The sequence below is a fragment of the Agelaius tricolor genome, unplaced genomic scaffold, assembly GCF_023055355.1.
Source record: "Agelaius tricolor isolate 1412-34295 unplaced genomic scaffold, bAgeTri1.0.p SCAF_7, whole genome shotgun sequence".
NCBI classification, from domain to species: Eukaryota; Metazoa; Chordata; class Aves; order Passeriformes; family Icteridae; genus Agelaius; species Agelaius tricolor.
This window is the reverse complement of record NW_027269267.1, coordinates 14,357,621-14,384,389: the sequence shown is the minus strand read 5'-3', so window position 1 is coordinate 14,384,389 and position 26,769 is coordinate 14,357,621. Positions and strand designations below refer to the sequence as shown.

The 26,769-nt window shown below is 47.0% G+C and overlaps 1 protein-coding gene across 1 annotated transcript in view; it reads left to right on the top strand.

Annotated features, from left to right (window-relative positions):
• Positions 1–5,921: 5,921 nt before the first annotated feature.
• The window catches only part of PTCHD1 (patched domain containing 1), a 45,599-nt gene continuing 24,751 nt past the window's right edge, over positions 5,922–26,769 (top strand). The window contains exons 1-2 of the mRNA XM_071430395.1: positions 5,922–6,828; positions 18,899–19,559. Of these exons, the coding sequence (XP_071286496.1) occupies positions 6,400–6,828; positions 18,899–19,559 (1,090 nt within the window). The 5' untranslated portion in view covers positions 5,922–6,399. The remainder of the gene's footprint in view (positions 6,829–18,898; positions 19,560–26,769) is intronic.

Here is a 26,769-nt window from a genome sequence, read left to right as displayed (position 1 = left end):
CCAATATCAGAACAATCAGGGTTATTCCAGTAAGAACTTTGAATTGTGCACCCAGGGTAACACATACACAGCAATGCTTCTTCATTGGCCATCTCACTGTGGGTAACTTCTTTCTCTCCAAGCTCCAGCTGGAACCTGGCTCACAGACATTTTTCCCAAAGGATATGTTGTTTAAGTCTGTCCTCTTCTTCAGACAAATTCATGTTCTTGATAAAACTTGTGCATTTCCTATTCTTTTTAGAAAGCTGCATCATCCAGTTACCTAATACAGCTGCATTCAGTGAACATCAACCAGACCAAGACACCAAGCAGATTTATTGTGTTGTCGTCTGCCTGTTTTGTTTCCTAAAATGTAGTATGAAAGCTGTAAATTGACTCGTCTGCTTATATTAGCTGTAACATTTCAGTACATCAGACTACATTTCAAAACAAGAACTTAATCCATCTTTCTGCAAGGAAGAACTCTTTTTTATCAGGCCATTATTATTTATGGTGAAGGAAGGACCTTTCCCTAGGTCTGGCAGAAGTGTCAGCAGACACGCTTTTAAAATGAACAGGGGAGAGACCATGATTAATAGTCTGGTCAATCACAAATATCAGACAGAGGAGTCAAAAACAGCCAGAGAGACACCCAAAGGTTTCAGCTTAAGAAACAAATCTGGATCTAACAAAATATGGGGGAGCTCAAATAAAAGCAGAGCTCTGGGTTTGTGCAGGCGATACGAATATGCAAGGGAACAGATCCATCCTTCCCCTCTACTTATCTTTCATACAAGCAGAGGGAAAAAAGAAAAAAAAAAAAAAGCAAGAAGAAAAGAAAAAAAAAAGCACAGGCTCACTGGATCCCTGTCACATTCCAGGGTTTTTTTTTTTTTTCATCTATTCATATTAATGGTACAACTGGGGATTTCCAGTTTTTGTATCATCACTGTCAGGAGCAGGCTAATGGAGCATCTCAGAGACAGACCACAGTTCCAGCCACACAGGGCACTTTTATTACACTCTGTAGAAGATGTCACACATGCTTTCCTTTAGCAGTCCTCATGAATCAGGAAAGAGCTGCCAGAGAGTGACCACCAGGGCACTTGGGAAAGAATCAGGTGCCAGCTGTCAAAGTATTTCTTGGTGATTTACATCATTTTTGTATATCTCTCTATCCACTTGGAGGAACAGGCCAGAGAGAAGCATTTACATATTTGCATTTTACAGGACAGACTGCAAAGAGATGTTGTCATGCAGGAGCAGGAGGGAAGATTTCTTTCCTGTCAGCAGATGCAAAAAGATATTTCAGTTCCTGTGAATTCTCCCAAGATCTGATTAGCAACTGCAACGTGTGGAGTGTGCGTGTCCTGTCACGGGTGGCAGCACGTCAGAGCACCAGGGAGAGCAAAGGGCTCCTCCATAGCTCCTCCTCACCTTTGTCCCTCTCTTCCCTTCTGTTTGGTGAACATTAGGGGCTTGCACACACTGAAGAAAAGCCTCCAACGTGACTGATTTTGTCAGTAGCCTGTTTGAGGGAGGCAAGAAATCAGCCATCTTGAATTCCAGCAATGAAATCTGTGGATGCAGACTGCAAAAAGTGTGGCCATCCCTCGGCAGGGTATTGTTCTGGTTTGTACACTGGGTTAAGAAGGCAGCTGTTCTTGAGACAGCCCCATCCTTCATGACCCAAAGGACTGGGGTAGAGAGGGAATACACAGGCTGTGACATTGCTTTGTTCCTCTATTTAATTTCTTCTTTCTCTGGTTGCACAGTTTAAAAAGTCACCTTAGTTGTGGGGTTCTTAAGCTCTGATTATGCTGTTTGTGCCCATGATGCCCCATTCCTTGGTCCCACACAAAAGAAGGTAGGACTGAGGAGAGGAAAAGAGGCAAGTGAAGTTTCATTGATTAAATATAAACTACTAACTACACTGAGACCAGCTTTCAATTTCTCAAGGTTACTTCTAGAAAGTCCTTTTTAGTAGAAGAAAATTGTCATCCTTCTGGGAGAAATGCAGCACGTAAGAGCAAAAAGAGTGATACTTTTGTATAATATTCCTACTGTGATGGAACCCAGCTGGAAATAAGGAGGATGCCTCCTTCTGCTTCACTCTTCTGATAACTGCAAATGGACAAAAGTTGCAAGTTGAGAGGATCCCTCACCAATCAGCAATGGGAGATTAACTTTGTCATTAACCTTGTCTGTGCCCTCACCAATTTAATTGGCATTGGCCCAGGTCCCAGACCCGAGGCCAAGAAATATTGAGCAGAGTTTGGTCTGGTGATGCAATGAGAGCTACTTCTCCTCTCCCCAGCCATCCTGGACTGGCTACATGTTGTCTTGATCCCTTGGCACAAAGCACAGGCTCTTTCCATGTCACCAGCAAGACTTTCAGCCAGTATAAATGAGCACAACATAACCAATGTCAATAAAAAAGGTTTTGCAGCTCTTAAGAGTCTAACCAAAATTATTAAACTCTCCCTGAAATTTTTTCTTCTTAGTTCCCTTTAAAAAAAGTCTTTGTTACCCATCTCCTCACTGTGGGTAACTTCTTTCTCTCCAAGCTCCAGCTGGAACCTGCATTACACTTTGCTCAGTGCCCTGTTGCAAAAATCATTCCCCATTGGCAGCACTAAATCCCCTGCACATGCTCCTAAAATATCTTCTGTGGTTCCTCATGCCTAACTAAACAATGCAAAACCCTGATTCTCTGCATACCTCCCACAGCCATCCCAGCTGCTCCTGACACCTTTCCTTTCCCCTAGGCCCTCTTCACTCATCTGAAGTTACTCATCAGGAATGCCCTCCTCCATCACTTCTCTCAGTTTTTTCTTTCATTGGACCAGTTTTGGGGAGTGAGGAGAAAGAAGTTATTTTAAATAAAACCTTATCAACTTCTTCCTCTCACATTAGCTTTGAAACTTCCCATAATAACAAGATTTGATCAGATGCATAAAGATATGCTCATTTCTGGATGTTCAAGTCATCCTAAAGCCCTCTGGCCTGGGCTGTTGTTGACCATGACACCATGGCCTCATGCTAATCCACATGACCGGTTTGGCCTTGAGAGCTTCTGAGCGTGGGTCAAGGCAGTCTTTTTGCAAGGATCTGAGAGGCAACAAATGCTCCCCAGCAGACAAATCTGCTCTTGAGAGCAGACTGGAACCCTGTGCAGATGCTGCCTTTGAGTCACATCTTCCCCATCTCCCTTTTATACTCTGTCCCCAAAAGTAGCTACCCTGAGGCGTCTGCTTTGAAAGGACATAATCATATTGTTCCCCCCTCATTATCCCTATTCCCAGCATCTGCACCTCATTGTATGGCCATCTCTTCCCATCATTCTCTCTTAATTTAGTTTGGAAACTCTCTGGAGCAATGAGACATCATTATCTATTTTGTAAAGCGCCATTCAGAGCCGTGGCAGAGTGGCACACATACGTGACAGAAATCCTACCCTTCCCTTTGCTCCAGAAGAGATGCAGAGCAGGGGAAGCTCAGTGCTCACTGTGCAGCACGTGCTGCCAGCTCTCCCCTACAACTCAGGCAAGAGCTCACCAGGCTTTGGTCTTCACAGAGTGCTGTGGGAGGTGTCCAGCTGTTCCCCTCCTGACAACCACAATCCCACAGAATGCATGTGGATGGCAATTTCTGGAGTGCCAGAGCAACGATGCTCAGTAACAAGGTGATTTCACCACTGCAAAGTCAGGAGTATGCAGGTTTCCCTGCTGGTTTGGGAACATCTACAGGGTGCTTGCAGCATTGTAATGTACTCAGTGCAGCTCCAGCACACACAGCTGAGCTCCAGTAGCATGTCAACATTCCCCCACATGTTCTTCCCCTACAGACAACCCCACAGTCAAAGGCAGGACAATTCCTTGAGCCAAAGGGAAGAAGAATTTTGTGGAGTAAAATCCTATGGCTCTCTTTGGAAAGACATCATTTCCACTGTCGCTAACAGTGCAGCCTGATGCTGGTTACAAGGCAGTTAAACTGACACTGCTCTGGGAAGACAGGGGAACACCCAGCAGAATTGCTGATGCATCAGTTTTTTCTTCTATGCCCCTGCAAAAATGCATATATATTGTTAATGGTTGGGTTCAAATGATTCTTTGAGTCTTCCTGGGGTCACCTATAACTCACCCAAAGTTAATGTGCTGAGAACTGGGTTAGATGTCAGATCCTCAAACTAGTTTGCCTGAGATACCCTGGAGAACTGTGCATTGGCCACTGGATGGTTACTGAAACAATTAATAATCTCCCTTCCTTTTTAATAATGATAAAGTATCTTTAATGGAGACCCAAAAAACCAGCACAGATGATACTGCCTGCAGCAATGACAAAAGTTCTTTACTTGTTGATAATGATGTAGAGCACTAGGCACATCCTTATGTTCCCCTGACAGAGGTGAGTAAGCCTGTGTTCAGATCTGTGTACAGTCATGGCAGGGAGGGGAAAGTGCTGGACTGGGAGACAAGAGACCTGGGCTCTGAGCCTGACCTAACAGTGAATGGTCACCTAAACTCGGGTCCAGTTCTCTCCTATGTCTGTGCTTCTATGTCCACCTTTGAAATGTTCTTTAAAATATATTCAAATTAGATTTTCTTTCTTAAACTTACATAGGACTGATACAAGCAGTGGGGACCCACCTCTGTGGGAGTGGAGCTGAGCAGGGGCAGGATCGTGTTACAAACCCCAGCATCCCTGCACTGGGCACTGTGGGTGCGGCTGCACAGACCTCACAGGCAGATCGCTCCCGGAGTGATTCCTGCTCTTGGGCATGAAACCCAGAAGAACCAGGAGATGTTGGTTCTGACCTTGGCCATGCTCAATCAAGCCGCTCACTTGCTCGCCACATTACAAGTGAAACATGGAGAGTTTAGCATTCAAGCTGTGTGACCTAGCTCTGAGGAGACAGGAATGATGTCAAGGTTTTGTGCATGAAGCGTCCATGACAAAACATTAGCTTAGGTCAGACACTACTGAAATGTAAAAGGGAGGATGACTGTCAGCCTATCAACAACCAAAACAGGGAGCCAGTGCTGTTTTATGCAGCAACACATGTAACAGCTGTCAAAAGGAAACTTCCTTTTCTCAGATTTGTAAAACCACCGGCCTGGGTAGTAAGTGGACTCTCATTACCAACACCTTTGGATTGGGAAGCAGCAGCCTGGGCCAGATCAGCGCTAGGAACCAGCGCGCCCAAATATGTCAACAGCTAGAGCATTTGCGCTCCTTTCTGCTATTTAGATACAATTTCTGTTTAAAAGCGAGGCCGTGCCCCCGGTCTGTACCTACACACAGGTGGGCAGCGCACTCACCCACCCGCGGCCGGGGCTGCGGTTCGCGCTGCGGGGAGCGGCCGCGCTGCCCGGGCACGGCGCGGTGCCGGCAGGTGCGGGGCTCCCCGCGCGGGGCACGGCCGGGGCAGCCCGGGGCGGCTCCGGAGACGAAGCCGGGCGGCCGGGGACCGTGAGACGGGCAGGGACAGCCTCGCCGCCGGCACCCGCTTTCCCTAATGGGCATGTGCGGCGCTCGCACATGCCCACTCGGGCCGCGCGGGGCCGGCGGGCTGTGCCGCGCTGCCGGCGCCGCCGCGGTGGCCGTGCGGCGGGACCGCGGGGCGCGCCGTCGGGCACCCCGGGACGCGGCCGGCCCCCGTGGCCGGGGGCAGCGCCCGGACGTTTCTGGCGGCGGGTCCCCGCAACAAAGCTCCCCACGAAACACACCCGACACCCCCTCCACCGGGCGCGGCCGTTCCGCGGCCCGCCGCCCGCCCGTCGGAGCCGCGGGCAGCCTGCGCTGTCCCGTCGTCCCGGGGGCGGCGGTGCGGGCGGGGCCGGGCGGGGCGGGGCGCGCCGCGGCGTCCCGAGCGCGGCCGGCGGGCGGGCGGGGGCCCCGGCGGGAGGCGCGGCGCTGCGCCCGCCGCCCCGTGCTCGGCGCCGCCCGGCGTGGCCCCGCGCCCCTGGGCGGAGGGCGGCGGCGGCGGGGGCGCCGCGGAGGGCTCTGCGCGCCCGCCCCGCCTCGCCTCGCCTGCCGCGGCCGGGGGATTAGTCAGCAGTCTGCGGGCAGCCCCGCTCCCGCGCAAACTCCGCGGCGGGGGCGGGGAGCGGCGCTTGCCCCTTCTCCTTCCCGCGGCGGGGCGGCGGCGGGGCTGCCCCCCCACACGCACCCCCCGGCGGTCCGCGCCGCCGCTCCGCGGCGAGGGGCGGCGGGTTGGGAAGTCAGGCACCGAGGAGCTGGGAAACTCCTCTCGGGCACGGCGGCGTTGCGGGAGGACGAGCGCCCGAGGCGCCCCGCGCACGCACACGGGCGGGCGGGCGCGCACACACACCGCACACACACGCACACGCGCGGCGGCCGCCCCCGGCCCCCCGCAGCCGCGGCCGGCGGGGAGGCGGCGCCCGGCGGGGCTGCCCCATGGTCTTGAGGGGGCCGTGGGGGAGCTGCGGGGGCCCCGGCGCGGCGCTCGCTCTCCTGCGCGCCCTCCGCACTAGGATGTTGCGGCAGGTCTTGCACAGGGGGCTGGGGACGTCCTTCTCCCGGCTCGGCCACTTCGTCGCCAGCCACCCGGTGTTCTTCGCCTCGGCACCCGTGCTCATCTCCATCCTGCTGGGCGCCAGCTTCAGCCGCTACCAGGTGGAGGAGAGCGTGGAGCACCTCCTGGCCCCCACGCACAGCCTGGCCAAGATCGAGAGGAACCTGGTGGACAGCCTCTTCCCGGTGAACCGCTCCAAGCACCGGCTCTACTCCGACCTGCAGACGCCTGGGAGGTACGGCCGGGTGATCATCACCTCCTTCCGCAAGGCCAACATGCTGGACCAGCACCACACCGATCTCATCCTCAAGGTAACCCCGGCGGGTCCCCCGGCCCCGAGCATCGCTACCCCGCCCGGCCCGGCGCTCCGCATCCCGCCCCGCTCCCCGCACCTGCCCGCCGGCACGGACCCAGCCGCGCATGCCGTGCTCTGCCCGCCCGGCACGGGCGCTGCCACCGCAGCTCCCCGGTCACCTCCCTGCAACAGTTGGGACGCCAGCCCGGAGCGCCCGCGCCGCGGGATCCGCGCTCTCCCTCCTTTTTTTTTTTTCTTTCTACCCCCACCCCCCATCTTTTTCTTTTTTCCCCGTTTTGCTTTTTATTTGCTTTGGGTGAGCGAGAAGGGCAGTCTGGCTTGCTTAAATAATTTTTTCGGTGTCTCTCCACTCGCGTGGCAGTTGTGCTCCCGAGTTAGGGCGTCTCGGGCTTTCATAAACTCAAACTTCAAAAACAGTTAGGTACCAGTCTGTCAGGCTGCCGAGAATGGTTTGGGGGGCTGCTGCTGTGTCTGGACTGCACTTCTGCATGGAGAGGGGTACCACAAAACCTTCTTCTCACTGCTCATCAAGGCAAATGACATAACTCAGCAGCTTATTTTTAGTGGGTAGTGTTTTTTTCTCCTCCACTCCCAGCCCACCACCACCGGTTTCATAGATGAAGAGAAAATCCAGCCCAGCTGTAGACTGCAGGCATGGTGCAGCCTGTGCTGCCGGTTCAAGTTAGAGCGGGCAGCATCCTCCCACTTGAGCAGCACGGAGTGTGCAAGTCACAATCTGACAGGACATCTCACTGTGCTATAGATCATAACATGTCAGAAACCTGCTTTTCTTGAACCTGGTACTCTAGTTTATGCCCCAGTAGTTTTGAGCAATCCTGAAAAGAAAAACAGGGATGATAGATGCAAAAAACTTGAGTGTTAAGAGGGTCAAGTTCACTCAAGAAAAAGGAAAGGAACATTTTGAAATAAGTAGAGGTGTGGCTAGCTCAATCCTGCACATTTTTGCTGTTGCCTTGTGGAAGCCCAAAAGATTTCAGCATTGGTTTGGTTTTTTTTCCCTCTGAATGTCAAACTGTCAGCCCATATAAAAGCCGATGTTAATTCTTCTTTATCGCTTCAAGGAGTGTCTCTTCTAAAATGAAAAAACAGATGCAAACACCTATTGTAAGAGACTTCAGGGAGACCTCTCACTTTGCTAAACAATGAAATAACTGTTACAGTGAATTTATTTATATTTCATTTCCACTGTAGGCACATACAGAACTGTGGTACAGAGCCACACAGTATTTTCTGTTTTCTTTTTGACATATTACCCAACAGTAATGAGCAAACATTTAATGAGTGTCGACTCACCAAGTACAGTAACAGCAATGTTAGTGGCGAATGAGAAAACTCCAGAGAAATGATTTTCATGCCTTCGTTTTCTTGCACTGTGAATTGCAATTGCATCCAGTATATGCACATTTACTCAGTCATAGAATAATAATGATAATGGATTTTTTCTCTGTACTGCTTTCTCTGGAGATGTGTAGTTTTATCAATAGCAGAGTGACACACAAATAAATGATACTCAGAATCTTTCTGCAGGCAAACTTCTGCATAAGATTTATCACGTCAGCAAGAGAGGTATAACTTAGAAAGTTCTGTCAGTATTTAACACAGCCCCATTTTTAATAGACAGAATTCACTAAAAAAATTTTTTTTCTTTTAGTGAGCTAATGAACACCATTGCTATTTGATTGTTTAGACATTGTCAGACGTGTCTGATGCATTATTTCCAACTCTCTACTTATCTAGTTAATTCCAATATGTTTTGTGTAGAATGGATTAAGTTCCTTGTCCTGATTATGCTTCTGTTTGTGGGCAGAGGCAGGCTCAGGCAGCTGCCTGTCCAGCCTTGGGGATGGCCCATCCCATGGGCCACAGAACAGCAAAACAGGAGGGAGGGCTCCTAGCTCCCAAAATTGTTATATCTGTGGTGATGCAGGCCTACATCAATTGATGTTAACAGGGCCCACCAAGGGAAGGAGAAAGAAAAAGATGGCCATCAAGGCTTTCCTGTACACATTTGGTTGCATGAAAGGGAGAAGGGAGCAAAGGCAGCCCCAGCTGCAGTCCAGAGCCAACCAGCTCAAAGGACTGTGCTTGTAAATAAGTGTCCTGGGTGAAACCACAGAGTAAATCCCACTCACATTTCTGAAGCTGCCATGTAAGTACAGGCAGGGCAGAGAACCTACACAGCAGCTTTTGCTTATCTTTCCTTTTCTGGAGGATGACCTCCCCAAGGGAGAGGTTTTGCTTCGGAATAAATGTCAGGTTGGACGCTGGCTCCTCCCACATGGCTGTTGCTGCATCTCCCCCCACAAGCAGGAGGATGGGAGACACAGGAGGATGGTTGCCCCAGGCAGATGCTGGATGCTCTTGCAGCACATCTTGCTGGTTTCCTTACCTGCCATATCCCACTTCATCTGCCAAAGAGGGAGAAGAATGAGCCTTGAGAAGCTACAGCTTCCCTAGTCATGTGCCAAGGAAGGGGATTTTCCCTGATCTAGGCAGAGGAAGAAGTCAGCTTCTGTTACTGTTCCTGAGTAAAGGGATACAAAGTTTTGGGCTCTGAGAGGTGGAAACTCAAACATAGACGGTCCTGTCAAAAGTTCATCAGTCTAACATCCAAGTCAGTTCATTAGTCAATGAAAATACTGTTATGGTGACATCTCTAACACACTCTGGTTACCTCAGTGCAGTTCCTGGTGGGCACATTACCAGACTGACAAGTCACCATTGCCAGTGCTGCACAATCCCTTGCTGCTGGCTGGGAGGGGATTCTGGGCAGGGCTCAGCCTCAGACCTGGCTCAGCCCAGGGCTCAGGCAGAGCTCCCAGAGCAGGAGCTGCTGGAGGGCTCCTGCTGTCAGTGCACATCTGCCAGCGCCACGCCGGCTGCTCCCAGCACAGCCCCAGGTCCTGCTGGACGCACAAGCTGCTCCACACAGGGGCTCTCCTCCTTAGCAGAGAGGTGTGTGGCTCCCTTAGAGAATAGTTTTGCTTTTGAGACAATGCCAAGTACTCTTTTATTTCTTATTTTTGTGTAAATCTCTATGCATCGTTCTCATGGCTCCCTGTAAGTGCTTACACCATTCTAGGCCTGCCATCCCAAGATTGCATTTCCAGCTGCCATAGTCATTTGCAGAAGGGAGAAATCTAAACATATCCTCAGTCTCTGGTCTTGAATAGGTGTTCCAATAAAAAGCCTTGGTAGAATCTCAGATATGGAAGAGATGCATCCTGAGACTGAGATATCGTGGGAGGACAATAATGAAATTTTACTTGCTGCAGTACCTGCTCTATAGCTGAGCATAGGGAACTGGCATCCTGTGCTGTTGTTGTGCAGGACATTTCTCCCTCAAGATTTGTCTTTTGAGAGAGAGAGGCAGGAGGGAAAAACCCCTAATTGAAGAAAGTGTCCTTTTACCCCTGTATTTCCAAAGAGTGCTTAGAAAAGCAAAAATAATTGGGATACTTGGTATGGACCATCATGCAGAGGTTCAGATGATTATATAAAGCCTGTAGAAATTCTCTAAAAAAACCTAGAATCCCACCTAAAAATAGTGTTAGAACAGCCCCCCTATCATTTCATGGTGATATTTTCACTTGCAGCGAGAGACTTGTTAGGTTAAAGTTATACAAACTCATGGGAATACAGACCTAGACAGATTTTTGAACCTCAGAAAATACATTGTAACTTAGAATTTGACACACCGATCCTTCTGATTCTGTTTATTCCTATATGCTTACAGTGAGTTAACTGCACCATAGTAAAGACTTTTTTAAATTAAAGATTTACCTTTTTTGCAGAAAAATATTCTCTTTCCATTTCCATTACTGTGTTTATAACAATAACACAGTACTAATATTTTTTTGGCCAAAACTCCACTAAAGATATCAAGACATAAAGATGAAAAGGGATTGAAATGTAACACGCCTTACTGAAGGGGATTGTATTTGCAGTTTCCTTCTATAAAAATCTGTAGATGACAAGGGTTTTTTTTCTTAAAGAAACCTTTACTAACTACAGATTTGTAGTGCTTATAGATTGCTTGTCTCCTAAACTGGCCATTATTTGATCTAGGTAACTGACTAAATATGTATTTGTACACACAAATGAAGTAAAGTCAGGTATTTCTGTTTAAGGACACATTTATTTAAGAACTTCAGAACTTCTGATTGCTGCAGAACAAAACAGTTTAGCTCCAAAATCTTGCAGACCTCATACTTGTTGGGGTTTTATTTCCTCTCTCTGCTCCTTAATTATTCTGTTCCTGTTAACGTGTGTGTTGGCACGCTCTGTCTACGGTCCTCACGGATTTCCTCACTTACTTTGTACGTGTGAGGAAATTCGTGGAGGAAACAACCTTGTTTAGAAATAACCACGTTCCCTTGTCTGTGGTATTCCCAATTGCTTTGCTGTACAAACATGGCACACTTTAACCATTATTTCCAAAGTCAGTGGAAGTGGGTTGTGATTGAAAGCTGGGTCTGTTGCAATCCTGAATAACAAAAGGTATCCTTTTTTTAGAAACTTTTGGCTACTCCTGAATGCCTGGACACGGGCAGTCAGCTGTGGATCTAGCAATGGATGTAGTAGGTCTCCACCTTCTCAGGGTAGCTCAGGCACTAAAAACACTTCTTGAGAAACAGGCAATAGAGCACACAGTGCATTCTGCTGAAAACAAAATAAAGGATGAAGTCATGTCTTTAGAGCAAGGCTGTAAGATGAGGGGAAGAGTCCTAATACAAGAAAAACAAGGGTGTGAAAGCAGCAGAAGTGCAAGCCTGTTGTCATAGCAGCACAATGCTGCAGGGCTAAAATGTATCTTATGCGAAAACAGATGAGAATTAAGATACGCAGGTAAGATCCAGGCACAGCCAAGGAAGAGGGAAGGTAAATAGCATGTTGCAAGGACAGTGTGGAAGTGTGTGCAGAAACCCCCCTGAGCTCCCAGTGTCAGCAGCAGCAGCTCCTCAGAGTGATTCCTGCAGGCAAGAGAGCTTGGTCTCTCCCGCAGGCACTGGGCAGCGCCTGGAGCAGAAGTCATAAAGTTGCCAGTGCCTGGGAGGACAATCACATCCCCCTGGTGCCCACCACCCCCTGGCCCTGCTCCAGTAGCACCAGCCAGGACAGGGCCCCTCTGCTCTCCCTCCTGCTTCACTCCATGGTGTGATGCTCCCTACCACCCTGCGAGCCGAGCAGCCGTGCTCGGAATGCCCAGCACCCCGTGTTGCCTTGCCTTTCCTGCCTTGGAAGGTCAGACTTTGCTTCCCCTCTAGCAAGCAGAACACATGGAGGACAGGTGTTTTCAGTAGGTGGCTGGATGTGTTGTGTGTGCTGGGAGCATCCCCCCTCAGGGAGAGCAAACAAGGGGGCAGGACAGGCATCCGAGGCCAGGGACATCTGCGCATCACAGCCACCGGGACCAGGCCACCCCCAGGCAGTGTCACAGGGCTGAGGGAGAGCTGCCAGGCCTCCCCACTGACCACATTTGTACTTCCTAAAAGCTGGGTCAAGGCCCTGCCTTTAAATTGGGGCTTACTGCCAGAGAACCCCCTCTTTCTTATTGAAAGACAGAAGGAGGAGCCGAGTTGTTAACTGAGACCGTGGGCTGTGAACCTGCAGCTATTAAGGTTTCCCTGCAGCGCAGAAGAGGCTGTTCCTCAGGCTTCTGCTTGGCAAGAGCCCCCTGAGAAGCAGTATAAAGATGGAAGGGTGTTCATGGAGACATCTGAAGTGCATGGAGAAAGCCACCCGTGGTGGAACTGATGCAAGATCAGACAGAGGAGTGAAGTTTTATTCTTTTTTCCCCATCATGAAAAATTGATCTCGTTGCCGCACACCAGGCTGCGCGGAGAGGTTTCTGCTGCCCAGGTGTCCTGTCATCCAGCAGCAGTCAGCCCAAAAAACAGAGTGGCCTTTGGTGGAACAAATTCAGGCAGATTTACAAGGTGTCAGAATTAAGATGGTATTGATTAGAAAAGCTTCTCCACTTCAGATAAGAAAAGAAAAATCATATCTAGTGATTTTCTGTAGCTACCAAGAAGACAGATGGAAATGTAAATGTACGCACATCTGCCGCTCCCATCACTAATAGTTGTCCCTCAGTTGATGACTTGTCGTTTGAACAATTTTTAGATTTTATTTTTCTGAAAATTGTTCAGAGTAAAGATAAATCCTTGTGTTTTTGATAGCTGAAAAAATTAGTTGCAAAAATAAATCCCGTGCATAATTAATGTCTTAGCGTCTCTTCAGGAAACCTGATTGTAGGACTGAGAAAAAGAGCCAAACTACTCAGAGCAATCCTTGCTGCTTGCTCTCCAGCTGTGACTTCTAATGTTTATCCCGAGCCATTAGGATCTGTTGGCTTCCTCTGCTGGCTGTGTGCAGGCTCTTCACCCCTTGCTAGGCTGGCATGGTCAGGAGGCCACTGCCCACCTGAACCCCTACCCTGGACCCACGGTCTCGGACTGACAGCAGGGCACAGCCTGGCCAGGGGTGCTTTGTCCTCCCTCTCTGCACCTTCTGATGAAAATGCACTCTTGAAAGTTTAATTCTGCCCCTATCTGCAGAACCCACAGTGGGGATTTTTTGTAAAATAAGCTGGAAGCTGTGCAAGTCTTTTCCCTCTCATAACCTTTTTACGTTTTGACTGAGGCCACCTCTTGACGTGAATAAAAAAGTACACTGCAAAGGTATGAAATGCCAGAGATTACTGAGATCATAGAAGAACTGGAGAAATTTATAGCTATCCATTAAAGGCATTTTCTCCTCTTCATTTTCCTTGGCACAAGTTACCTGTAAAAATTACTAAAAGAGTAAACCAGCATCTCATAAAAATGAAGTGTATATTTAAAATTATTGTCTTCATCCTGCTTTCTAGTTTTTCAGTCTCGAATCCAAAACAGTAATAAAATTTTAAACAGTAATAGGTAATGAGTTCAGAGCCTTCTCAGTCTTTCCTCTGTAATCATGAGTTTAGAATTTTTTTCTTTTTTCTTTTATTTTTTTTTTTTAATGAAAGCTGTGATTAAAAAAAAATGGCAATACTTCAGGCTCCAGGACTCAGAAAAAACAGACTTGGTGAAAATGACAGCAAAAATATTCTAAGAGTGGCAACACGGAAAAGCAAAGCTAATATTGGATTTGAACCATCAGATGGAGACTGCAAGACTAAATAAGTCAAATAATAGCAGCAACAACAAAGTAATACGGCTTTGCAAAGATGATGCTCCTGAGAGTTAAACACGTCTGCCTGCCAGATCATTGGCAGTGCAGGAGGACATCCATATATCTAGCTAGTTTTGTCTCATTGGCCATTCATTGACTGTATGTCAAGTACAAAGTATAGTCAAGTCCTTACAATGAGTTATGTCCTCTATAAACACCACATATCACTGCTCAGCAGCAAAACCAAACATATTTTTGAGGTATATATGATAAGCAGGAGGGAGTTGTACACATCCTTGTGATTAGAAATGGTGTCTGTGACTGACCCAGCTTCCAGGAGAGTCAGGATGTGTTTTCATGAGCTGGGCATGGGAGCTTGTTAAAGACTGAATGGTCCCACTGCATTTTGCTGTGGCTGTCACTGTGGAGTTTCCCTAGGAGCAAAGCTGTGCCACCAGCAAGGTGAGATCCAAGTGGGACACCGGTGCTTGGGTCCTCATCCCCTTTGCCCATAGATTTGATTGGGGTAGGAAATTATGTAATATGAGTTTAAAGGATTTCTGGGATTGGACCATTGTGCAGATGAATCAGCAGTTTCTAACCCATCCCTGCTGGGAAGGGATCTGTTTCCTTCACAGGGAGGCTGCAGACTTCTTTGCTACCTGATTAAATTAACAAAATTCTGGTAATACCTTCTCACTTTTGAATTAAAGGATTTTTCGACAAAGCAAAGGGGTACAGGTTTTTCTCACCCCTTCTTGTAGCTTCCTGCATCTTTTGCAGGGACTTAAGAATAAAAACAAGCTTTCCTTTCTGTCCTGACCATACATCTCCAAGTACAACCCTTTTGCCTTCAGGCTCAGCTTTGATGGCACTGCTGAAAGTTGTTTCAAGCTCTGAACAGTGGAGAGCTGGCTCATAGAGCCCAGTGTGGGGCTTGGCCATCCCAGGGCACCCAAACTGACCCTACTGAGGGGCTCTGATTCCCAGCACCTGTCTTTCTGTGCTGGTGGCAGAGATAGGAGGACAAGCAAAAATAAAACAGTTTGAAGAACTTCCAGCCATGGCTCTCTGAGGCCCTGGTGCAAATGGCATAGCCCAAGATAAGTGGAAGGATTTTTGCTTCCTGGCGTCCCCTCCTGGGCCCATGGACGGAACCAGCTGGCAGGGAAGTGCAATTTCACCACGTCTCATCTGTCAGCTGTGCCACAGGCTTAAACATGGCATGGTGGGGAGGTGTGAGACCAGTACAGCCCTCACCTGGAGATATTTGCTGGAAGGGATTTGTCTCCGTGTTGAAGCCCTCATTCCTCTCTGTCTAAAATAAACAACCAAGTGAGCATGGGACTTAAAGTAAGCAAAGACCAAGACCAAGATGTTACCAAATGCAAATGACTAAAGACTAAAGGAAAACACAGTTCTAGAAATCTCTAAGGTGGTGCAGGACACATAAATACCATTTTCGGAAGGGAGAGGGGAAATCCAAGTAATGGTCACTGTTTAAACCATGGCAGAAGGAAGAAGTGGATGTTATTTTTTCATGTCTGAACACTCAGTGTGCCACGGTGGTGAGGGAGCTTAGGTGGTGCTGTGCAGTTCTCATGCTGCAGTGCTCTGGCATCTCAGCAGTGAGCTGCTTTTTGGTTCCTTGCACTGTTAGCTAGCTGAAAAAGCTGGGAGTGATGAGCAAGCACTGCATCCTTCAGGAAGAACCATTCATTCAGATTTTGTTATTCCTTTAAATTTCCCTTTCTCCTAATAGGATCAGTAAGGATAACAACAGCTGGATAAATGAGGATCTGGTAGTCAGTCATTTGTCCCAGGACTAGGTGCCAAGTTTATTCCAAGTTAAATGGTTACTTGCTATTAGAAACCTCTGCTCTGAGGAGTGCAATATGCATTATGCACTAGCAATTGCTAATGTTGTCCCCATCACACAACAGCCCTTACCATCAGACTGAAGTTTCCTGGGGGACCTCCTGGTGTACCACAGGTAAGCCAAATTGCAGACTGTGCAAGACTGTGCAATCACAGGATGTGCCCTTGTAAGCTCTTGGAGCTTCTGTTTTCTGTGGAAGCCATTCACCCAGGGTTATGACTGTGGCACAGCTGAATTCCCAGCATGGCAGCAGAAAGGAGAGTGCCATGGGACTGCAGCTCTCATCAGGGAGGAAAGCAGCATCCTGTGGCTCACAGGCTGCCACAGGCAAGCAAAGGGAGAAAGGAGAGAGTCTGCAGCCATGCTGCAGCACACCCTGCCCTGCACTGAGGCAGCAGAGGGCTTTCCTAGCATCAGGTCTGAAAAAAGTGCAGATAAAGTGTTGTGTTTGTCTTGAGGAGTAAAGTCTGGGTCAGAATTCCCAGTGCTGAATCCTTGGGCATGCTGGTGCAGTTCTCAGCATCCTTTGTTGGGATGGAGGGAATGGCAAGCTTTCCTCTTCTTTGGCTGTTTGCCGCCAATTTGAGACCAAACATTGTGGCCATTGGCAAAGCTCAGAATATATCTCATAGCTGCTCTAAACTGTACAAGCTTGCAGCCAGCTCTGGGGGCTGCTCAGCTGCCAGGATGTGCCAGGACACAGAGCTGTCTGCCTGCTTCCCTGTCTTCCCCAAAGCCCCATTGCTGAGAGGTGGGATGGGCAGGTCGTCCCCACGCAGCGCCCACTCCAGCCCAGCACGGTCTCGGAAGCACCAGGCCACTGCTGCACCAGGCCACTGCTGCAGAACAAGCTCCTCAGCCTGGAATGATCATTTCCAGGAAGAAAGGAGGATTTTAGGTGTGACATTTGGCTTCTAGCATTTCACTAAAGATGAAGTAATAGATGAGGTTATTTTATAACCTAAATATTAGAAGAAAGTGCTTCAGATGTGGGAGGAAGCAAAAGCTGCAGTGAGGCAGGGTGGGTAAATAGCAACACACACTGTTTGATAAAAGTTGCATGTCAGTTTAGTTTCTTCTGCTTTGTGTCACTCCATAGATCCTCTCTGAAGGAGTTGTATTGTGAATCTAATAAAGGCAGGAAATTCCTTCTATTCCTCCTGGTTTCCCTCAGCTGCGATTCTTTATGTGATGTCTTGTTTTATAGCTGTTATCAATGAAAACCATTAAGTAGCTCCCACTGCAAAAAAATTAAAATCAGATATCTGTCTTTGATCTGGTAAATCAGGGCATTTTCCTCAAACTGTAGTCATGTACAATAGAATTTGTACCCCAAAACAGCGGAACTTTGCAACTCCAAACTGAAAAGATGAGAAGTATTCCACATAGAGGTTAATTTCTTTGTCATGTTCCTGCAAATATTTTTTTTTGTTTTGTTTTAGAAGAAAGTTGTGCAAAAGACCATAATCTGTTGCACAGACAGTTACATTTTTTCTCCCACCACAATGGAAAATTTTGCTTCTCACCATGGCCAGGTGAGAAGCAAAATATCATGTTCTCATAGTACTGTGAAAAGATTTGTTAGTTCAGTTCATTTCTCAAACTTATCTTCCTAATGTCAGTATTGAACTGTTATTTTTGTCAAAAAAATTAAAACTACTCAAAGGTGGAAAAATACACCCCCAAGATGCTAGAGAAACACGATGAGAATATAGGAATGTTGTAATCTTTGTCTATATGATGTTATATTATTCTGTGGAATGGAGGCAACATAATGAAATTTATACCCATCACAGAGTGTGCAATGGAATCACAAAACAATCAGATTGATAGTAGCATATAAATTAGGAGGGGGAAGGGTGGCTGGGTGGGGTGTTGCAAATAAGTCTCAGATGCCACACAAAAGTCACTATGACTCTTTACTTTCATCAGATAGAGGAGGTTAGCCAGGATTATTAGACAATTTTTTCTTTGCCCCCAGAAGGGTGTATAAACTCTACTGCGCTCCTGTACACTCTCTTCTATTTATTAAACAGTGTTTATCATCAGAGTGATACACATTAGCAAACTCAATATTTTATTTTTGAAAAACATTGTAACCCTTGCCTATTAGAGCTTTTCTTTTGCCATATTTTAAATTTTTTGTTTCTTCTATGTTAACTAAAATGGATTCAGAAAAGGTTGCAATAGTTTTCTGTATTTTTCAAGAGATGGTATTTTTTTCTGCCTTTCTGATGCTCAAAAATAAGTAAATATTTTTGGCGTCAGAGCTCAGGCATGGCAAATTTCAGAAGGATGAGAAACAAAAAAGAAGGTGCACTAAGAGCTGCTAGACCTAAATAACCTACAAACCCTAAAGTTAGGGCACCCTCACTAATTAATAGAACCTCTCAGAGTGAGCGAGAGAAAACCAGTGTCTGTCTCTGCCATTGCTTCCTGCGCTCAGACTACTGAGGATTTGATGGGGGAAAGAGGGAGGAGAAAAGAGGGCAAAGTAGTTATTGCCAGATCTCTTTTCCCTGCTGTGCCAGCAGTCTCTATAGGTAGGACATGCAGCTGTGGCCTGCGCTGGTCCCCTGCGCTGCCAGGCTGCCAGTGCATCCTGCACAGGTGGCACACCTGCTCACGGTGCTCTTCTGCCTTCTGTACTTCAGGTTGGTCTCTTGAGAGAGTAATTGGGCAATTCTGAGCACAACAGTGTCCCTGGACGTGGTTGGGCTTTAGCTGGACCTGTTGAGTTGCTGTACGTGGCACATACGGACATCACATTATGCCAGAGTTACCAGCAAAGGACACAGGGGAATAATACTGCTGATTTGATGCATGTTTCCTTTTCTTTTCTTTTTTTTGCAATGAGTGTGCTATTAATACTGCAGTCACCAGAACTTTTGTTGTTGTTGCTTAGATCAATAGCAAAGGGACGGCGGTGAGGAGCTGCTGTGGTTCTGGCTGCTGCTGCATGAGATGAACTGGTGAATAACGTGTGTGATTTCTCTTTCCCTTGTAGTTGCACTCTGCAGTGACCAGGATCCAAGTTCAAAGACCTGGTTTCAATTACACGTTTGCCCATATATGTATCCTGAACAATGACAAGACATGCATAGTGGACGACATAGTGCATGTACTGGAGGAATTAAAGGCTGCTCGTTCTTCTAATCGAACTAATTTTGCAATCACTTACCCGATTACTCACTTAAAGGATGGCAGGGAAGTGTACAATGGGCATCAGCTCGGTGGGGTTACTGTGCACAGCAAGGACCGGGTGAAGTCTGCAGAAGCCATTCAGCTCACCTACTACTTGCAGGCAATCAACTCCTTGAATGACATGGTGGCAGAGAAGTGGGAATCCATTTTTTGTGACACTGTTGAACTTTTCCAGAAATCCAACAGGAAAATCAAAATGTATCCTTTCACTTCCTCTTCGCTGAAGGAGGATTTCCAGAAGACGAGCAGGGTGTCAGAACGCTACCTGATCACGAGCTTGGTCCTTGTGGTCACCTTGGCCATTCTCTGCTGCTCCATGCAGGATTGTGTCCGCAGCAAACCCTGGCTTGGCCTGCTGGGATTGCTGACAGTGACCCTTGCCACCCTGACTGCTGCTGGGATCATCAATCTCACTGGTGGGAAATACAATTCCACCTTCCTGGGAATCCCCTTCGTCATGTTAGGTAACTATCTCCTCTCTCTCTTTTGTGTGTTTGTGCCTCCCTGATGCATTTCCCAGCAAGCAGACAAGCATCACTGCATGGCTCCTGTTGTATCATTCCTGCAGCACTACCCCATGCCAAATCCACACTGCCTCTTTTCCTAAACTGTTTTTGTGGTGCCTGGACATTAAAATCATGCCTGGGGCTCCAGTATGGCATAGCAAAAGGCTGTGGGATGTGGAGCCTGTGCAGTAGCAAGGAACAAGGATGTGCAAATGCCGTGCCTTTTGCAGAGAGGGAGCCCAGCTGCTGCTTCTCTGTGGATGTTTGATTCTGATTTTGGAGGGAGACCTTTGCAGTGGTCCCCATGCAACACCGACAGCATCAGCTGTGCTGGCAAATCAAAGGGCTGCCCATGTTGGACATTTAGGGAGTGCTGGCTCCTTTGGAGACCAGAGCGATGCTGTTCCTGGCTTGGCAGGTGTCTCCCTGTGGGATCAGAGCAGTGGTTGGTTCTGGGTTGCATTTCTCCAGAAGTCCTTGTGTTGGATGAGCAAGTGTAGGGAGAGTTTCACAGTCCTGGGGTGAGAACTGGGACAGGCACCCCTGGTCAGGGATGGACCTGCAAGCTCAGCACCAGCACATCCCATGGCAGAGGGTTATGGAGGGAGGGACACTGGTTGTTCCCTGGCTCCTGTGCCAGCAGAAACATCTTTATCTCCCTGGGTTTTGTACCACCTTCACTCACTGTGGAGTATGGAGTGGTTCCAGTTTGTTTTGTTTGTTTTCGTCAAGGGTAGGAAAGGGGAGGACAGAAGTCTGGTCACCTTGCTCCCAGACCAAAGTCAGAACCCTCTCCTGCTGGCACCAGGGCATTTGTGGGAATTCTGCATATTGTACCCAAAGGGGCAGGAGGACTTCACGGGAGACAAAACGAGAGCTCTGGAGAGTTCACAGCCTCTTTGTTTGTTTTTGGTTCATAACCAGTGTGAAAAGCTTTGTGCACTGTAGGTGTTTAATATGTCCTTGTTCACGCCATTATTCATTTGTGGAGAATAATACATGCATTGATTTGATCACAGCTTCCTCAGCTGAAAATCAGTGTTCAGTAATCCTTCAGGTTTCAAGTGTAAGAGTGTCTCCACTGACTTAGTCACATCATGTAGTGATATGACACGTTTTGAGCACAGCTATTTTTATATCCAGCACCGGGTTCCTGTGCTGTGCTGGTACTGTAGTGCTGCTGCACTGTGGTATTGTTGCACTTTAATTAAAGAGTATGCCTCAGTGCATCACACTACCAGTTAACATACAGAATATATTCAGTGACAAACAGAATCCAGCTACATTACATCGGCTGTCATTTTCAGATGACATCCGTGAAAATTAAACTACATTGTAATCTAGAGGAAATGCAGCACCAGAAAGTCAGAGTCAAAAGAAGGGTATCTTTCTGACCTGAGTCTCTGGTTTCTTTGGTAGGTTTTTATGCCTGTTCGTGTATTATAAAATTCAATTCCTCAAACTAAGCAGTGTATATTAAGTGTAACTTTAGATAGGAGGGGATTTTCTGATGTGTTACAAGAGTAGCAGAAAAGCAGTCTAAAGTCCAGACATATGAAGTGAAAGTACATGGGAAAACTGACTCAAAAATATGAAATATTATCTTTTTTTAGGGATCAAATATCTGCTCACTCGGACAACCTTTCAGATCTTTAATTTACTAGTAGTGACAATGCTGAGACTTGAAATCCTCAAAGACTTACAGATAACTATGAAAAGTTTCACGACTATTTTAGTGCTCCTTTTAAGTGCCAAGCTGTATAGTCAATTCTGCTTTTCTTTTAGGTGTTTTTTTTTCTTTTTCTTGATTTTTTTTTTGCTCTTGCTTGGTTGAAGTATTCCACTCTTAAAAGGGCAGCTCAGCTCCCACTGTGAACAAGTCAAGATAGAGCAGCCAAGTCTGTGTAAATCTTGCCCGCTTCCCCAGCTGCATAAAATCTCCCAAGGGATGGGAATATCAACAGGTGAACAGAAGGCACTGACAGCATTTTGGAGTTTTTAATGGGAACTGTTTTAAGCTGGCAGATAGCTAGAAAGGCAGGTTGGCCTTTTTTTTCTTCTTTCTGAAGTACAAAGGCAAGATTCATGCGTTTGGAGATGCATTTCATACCTGGATGTTGTTTTGCTTATACAGGATGTTTTAAGTCAAGGCAACTGAAGGCTACAGACACCAAGAGCCTCCATTACAGCCCGCTGAACTGCTTCACTTAATTCCAGTGACCGTCAGATTAGATCATAGATTAACTGACCTTTAGAAAGCTAAAGGATTTCTGGCTAACGACGTAGCCCTGTATCTATTACTCATAATCTCATGGCTAAAAGCAGAAATGAGATAGAAAAAATGATTACACCGGACACATTTCAGGCACAGCCCCTTTACTGGTATACATCATTAATGAAGGTTCCCTGGTTTATAGCAGCTGAGGATTTTTAACTTTTCATCAGCGTTGCGGAGGCGGGGGGACACTCTCCAGACATCATTTGACACAGGATGAGATTACATCTTTCATAACAAATAGTTTTCATCATGCACTCTGTCTCCTCCTTGGACTACTTCCTCCTGTGTTTCACTGCACAACCACTACAGCATTTGCATCATGTCTAACCTGAGTTCCCCTTTTGTGACTTAGCTGTCCTCCTTACTTATCCATTGCATCTGGAAAATAATTTATTTTCTTTTTCTTTGCATATTTGGTACACTCTCACTTGCCCAGTCTTCTTCCTTTTCATCCCAGCTTTCCTCAGACTCACACAGACTGTGTTTACCAGACTTCCAGCAATCTTCTTACTTTTGACCATTCCACATCTTCCATGGAGTGTGGTTCCTAAATCCAGGCACAGGATTCAGACTGAGGCTTTCAGCAGCACGTAGAGTAGGAGGAGGATTTTTCACATCTTGCATATGGCACTGCTGTTCATACATCGCCATATGTCATTCATTTTTTTCTCAGCAGTATGAAATGGTTGGCATTTGGTTGGTGGTACATGGTAATTCACAGATCCTTCATGTCGCTTTCTACCCTGTTTTCACAGCCATTTATTCCAAACAACATGTAGAAGTTTGCCCCTGTCCTTGCTGAATTATAGCTTGTTTATCTCACACCATTTCTCCTCAATAAGTTTATCTGGAGACCATCACTGTCTCCAAGATGTATTAGCTGGTCAACAATGTTTTGCAATTATCAACCTTTTCATATTTTCAAGAATTACTTTCTGAATAGGTTGTCCAGTCACAAGCCCAGTCTAAAAATATAGGCAATATGTCTGGAAAATAGTCTGATCAAAGTGCTTTGTAATACTTCTTCCATTCATCCTGTTTTCTTTGACATTCCTTATTCATCAGCCATTTCCAAGAACAAACAAGCTACAGTGAAGGGTACCAGCCTCTGTAGATGTTGAATCCTCAGCTTTTGCATCAACAGGGAATTTAAAAAGTTACTAAATTACCATTACTTACCAAATTACAGTCTTAAGCTCAGGCTGTGTAAGTGTAGGCAGGAATATCTTTTGCCTACTCCACCTGTTAAATATGACATGCCAGTTTAAACACTTCATACTTTGGTTTTAATCTTGGTAGTTTATTCTAATTTATTTTACTTTTGATTAAGGCAGATTACTATGACCCATCTTACAAAAGATGACTCTACATAGTCTGAGTATGTCATTACTGTGACAATTTTGTGGTGAGGCAGGTTTCTTTTCTGCTGTCCCTGATTTCTAACTCAGTGGCAAAAACTGAAGCTGGGAGAAATGTTGCCAGAGACCCCCTTCCCCAGCAGATACTAAATAGTGAAGGTTCCCTTTGGTGCCTGGAGGTCCAGCTGTGAGAGGCCATGGCTGGGGCTGGCCTGAACCCCACTGATGGCTGGGGTGAAGCAGCAGAGTCCAGGCTGGCTGCAGCCACTCTTTTCCTAGGATATCTTGTCAAGTCAAACTGGGAACTGCTCTTCTCCAGTTATAGGTTAACACAGGTACTTCCAACCTGAAAGTGAAGCCTAAACCCTGGGAAAATTAGCAGGCTCCCACCATTTGTCTGGACATAGTATGAATTAGCTTATGTCTCTGTGGTTTTTTCAAATTGCCATCTACATCTATCAGTGTGCAAACAAGTAATTTAAGGACAAGTTTGCTGATATGTCTAGATCTTGTGAATACCTTGCTGAATTAGGGATGTTCATTTTTGACCACAGGAACCAAAAAAAATTAATTCTACAACTAGGTTGGGTTTAAAATAGCTGATTTATAGTGTCAGCTGAAAAACAGAATTAAAATTCTGATTTCCTATTGCCTTCTTCATTAAAAACTACAGATGTTTGGTCTGGCACAGATGCTAATATATCCATCATAAGTTTCCCTTACACATTAAATGCTGTTTAAAAACTGCCAAACCTTTAAAAATAATGTTTTCCTCAAAAAATCACAGTGTTACCAAACAAATCATTGGACAACAACCAGCGCTGTCTGAACAAGTTTTTGGCATGACTTTTTTCCCTTCCCAGAGGCAGAGTGGAAACCTAGGCACTCAAAAGAAAATTGCAACATAGCCCTTTGCACTGCAAACCAGCAATGTGTTTGCTGTTCCTTCAGAAATGGATACAGCTTACTCGGGGAGAAGTGGCTCTCTTCAGCTGCCAAGTTCGTGAAAAGCATCGGCTCTGTGAAACCGCGCTGGAACGCCGGGCGCTGCCAGATATGGGCAGGGACTCAGGGCCAGCTCCCTGAGCTTATATTTAGCCTCCAATGCTGGCAGGGGAAAACCAGGTAGAAGTTATGAGAGTGGCTTCAGCTTGTAGCACACTGTAAAAGGAAATGATAGGCAGCCGTGTGTGAAACTCAGCAAAAACGGGCAAATGAAAACCCCTTCTTACAACCCCCATCGCATCCCGCCCTGCAGCATGCCCCTTCTGGGCTGAGAGAAAGGAAAAGCAGTCAGCAGAGAGATCCAGGGAGGGATGAGTGGGAAGGAGCAGGTGGACATGTCAGGCAGGACCCAGGCAGGGTTCTCCTGAGGTTCAGTCTCAAGTGGAGGAAAGTCAGGGGGAGAAGGAGACACCCTTACAGGGCTGCGGAGGAGGCTCAGGAGCAGGTGAGGTATGGAGCACTTTGGAAGGTACCTGGAGGAACCAGGGCTCATAGTGGCACCTTACAGATGCAGAGAAGCTCCAGTCACTTCATAGAAACACAAATTTGTTGGGGGCACACCTTTCACGTGGCTTGACTGGGGGAGAGCTGTGCTGATGGAGAAGTGAGCTCAGATACCTGTGCGGGGGCTTTACAAATGCAAAAAGTTGGAACACCATAGATGGAATCTGAGGTCAGAGACAGTTGGGAAAGAAGATTGGAAGGAAAAAGGCAACAGAAGAAGAGGGGAGGTCAATCTGTTTGATGATAGAAGTGAAAAGCACAGGAGGGCAAGTGAGAGCACTGCTGAAGGTTAGACACCATGAAGGCAGCAGGCAACTAAACCCAGCAGGGCGGCTGGCAAGCAGCACAAAAACCTGAGGGTGTTCAGGCCAGCACACAGCAGTACCTGGGGCTCACTGGTGCCGTGCCTCAGTGCCAGTAAGGCTCCTGGCCTGGCTGCTGCTTAGTTCTCTGGAAGAACATGCTGGTAGGGAGTTGCAACAAATGCCAAATTCATACACCCCAAAAGCATCCATTATCCTCCCTATCAAGCATCCAAGTGTTTGCTATTTTCAATAAAACTGAAGAGTCAACATTGGTTACATATAGAGAGTTTCAAAGACAGGGAAGCAGCCCCTCCACAGGTCTCCCCAGTGCCTCTCAGTCCACACACAGAAGTAGCACACACCCCCAGATGTTTGACTTTGTACAGTGTTTTTCCACCAATTTTCCTGCGGTCGGTTAATAAAAATGTGAAGCTTACTGAGTCTGTTTTTGTATTCCCCAGCTAAGCTTTCTCATTCTACCTGTCCAGCTGTCCCTCTGCTGTCCTTTCATGCTGTGAAGAAGCATGTCCTCCTTCAGCTGGCTCAGCTGGCTGCCCCCATGTCTATTTCTCCTATCTCATCCATCTCTTTAGCAGTAGCTGGCAGCCTCCTCCAGCAGGTCTCACCCATCTTCCTGCTCCAGGCCATGGCATCTCCTTCCTTATGCCTGCGCAACTCTCAGCATCTTTTGGTCTCCTTAAGATTCCTTCATCTTTTCTGCTGTTTTTCACATTCCTGTAAGTGTGTCCCCTCTGCCATTTTGGTTGGGTTTTCTTTAAATTTCTCCTCTCTCATCCTCCCCTCTCCTCAGCCACAGCTGGGCCCATTGCTCCCACCATTCTCCCTATATTCTTCACAACTTCCTTGGCACTCACATAGGTCCCCACTGTGCCCTGCAGTTGTATCTCAGCTGCTTGTGGTTTCCACCATTCATGCTTTCCTTTTTTCATCCTGCCAAAGCACTCCAAGAGTGCCCTGGAAGTACACTTGGTTTTTTGTCACTCCATCTGCTCAGCTTTCCCAGTTCAACCCTGCACAGCTCAGTTACAGTCCTAAAGCATTTTGTGGTTTGTTCCTTTCATCCTTCTTCTAAGAAATGAATAAAATTATCTGGTTTTATCTACCCTGAACAGACAGAATCCCAGGCATGTCACTTTCCTCATCATGCTTTTTTCTTCTCCCTTTTCTGTTCTCAGTCCCTCAGTCTTTTATTGTGGATTCTTACATTTTAAGACATCTCTAAGCAGCCATGCATCTTTTGCAGTCCTTCAAGCATTTCTGTTCCTCATGTGGAAGAGGGAGTAAGAGCAGAAGTAGGTTCCCAGGCCCCCCCTCCTCATTCAATGTACCAATTAGTCCTCTCACCAAAGTCAGCGTTTTCCACCCAAGGTGGAGCTGATTAATCACCTCCTTCACCTGCTGGTCTTCCCCACTCCAGCTCTCCTCCTGAAGGATGATGTCTCCAGCCCCTTAAGGAACCCAAACACAGAAACCACTGTGAAGAAATAGACTTGAAAAACAAGTGGTGCAGACTGTTTCAGACCCCAGCCCTTTCCTGAGCGGTTGGAAAGCAGCAGGTAGAGCTTGCAGCTGGCACACAGGACAGACACACAGCCAACATGGTGTCCAGGTTCCCCCTTCAGCAGCACAAAGCCCAGTGAAATCCCTGCACACGGTTGTGCTTCTTGGCTTCAGAACCCTGCTGATGACTCAGATAA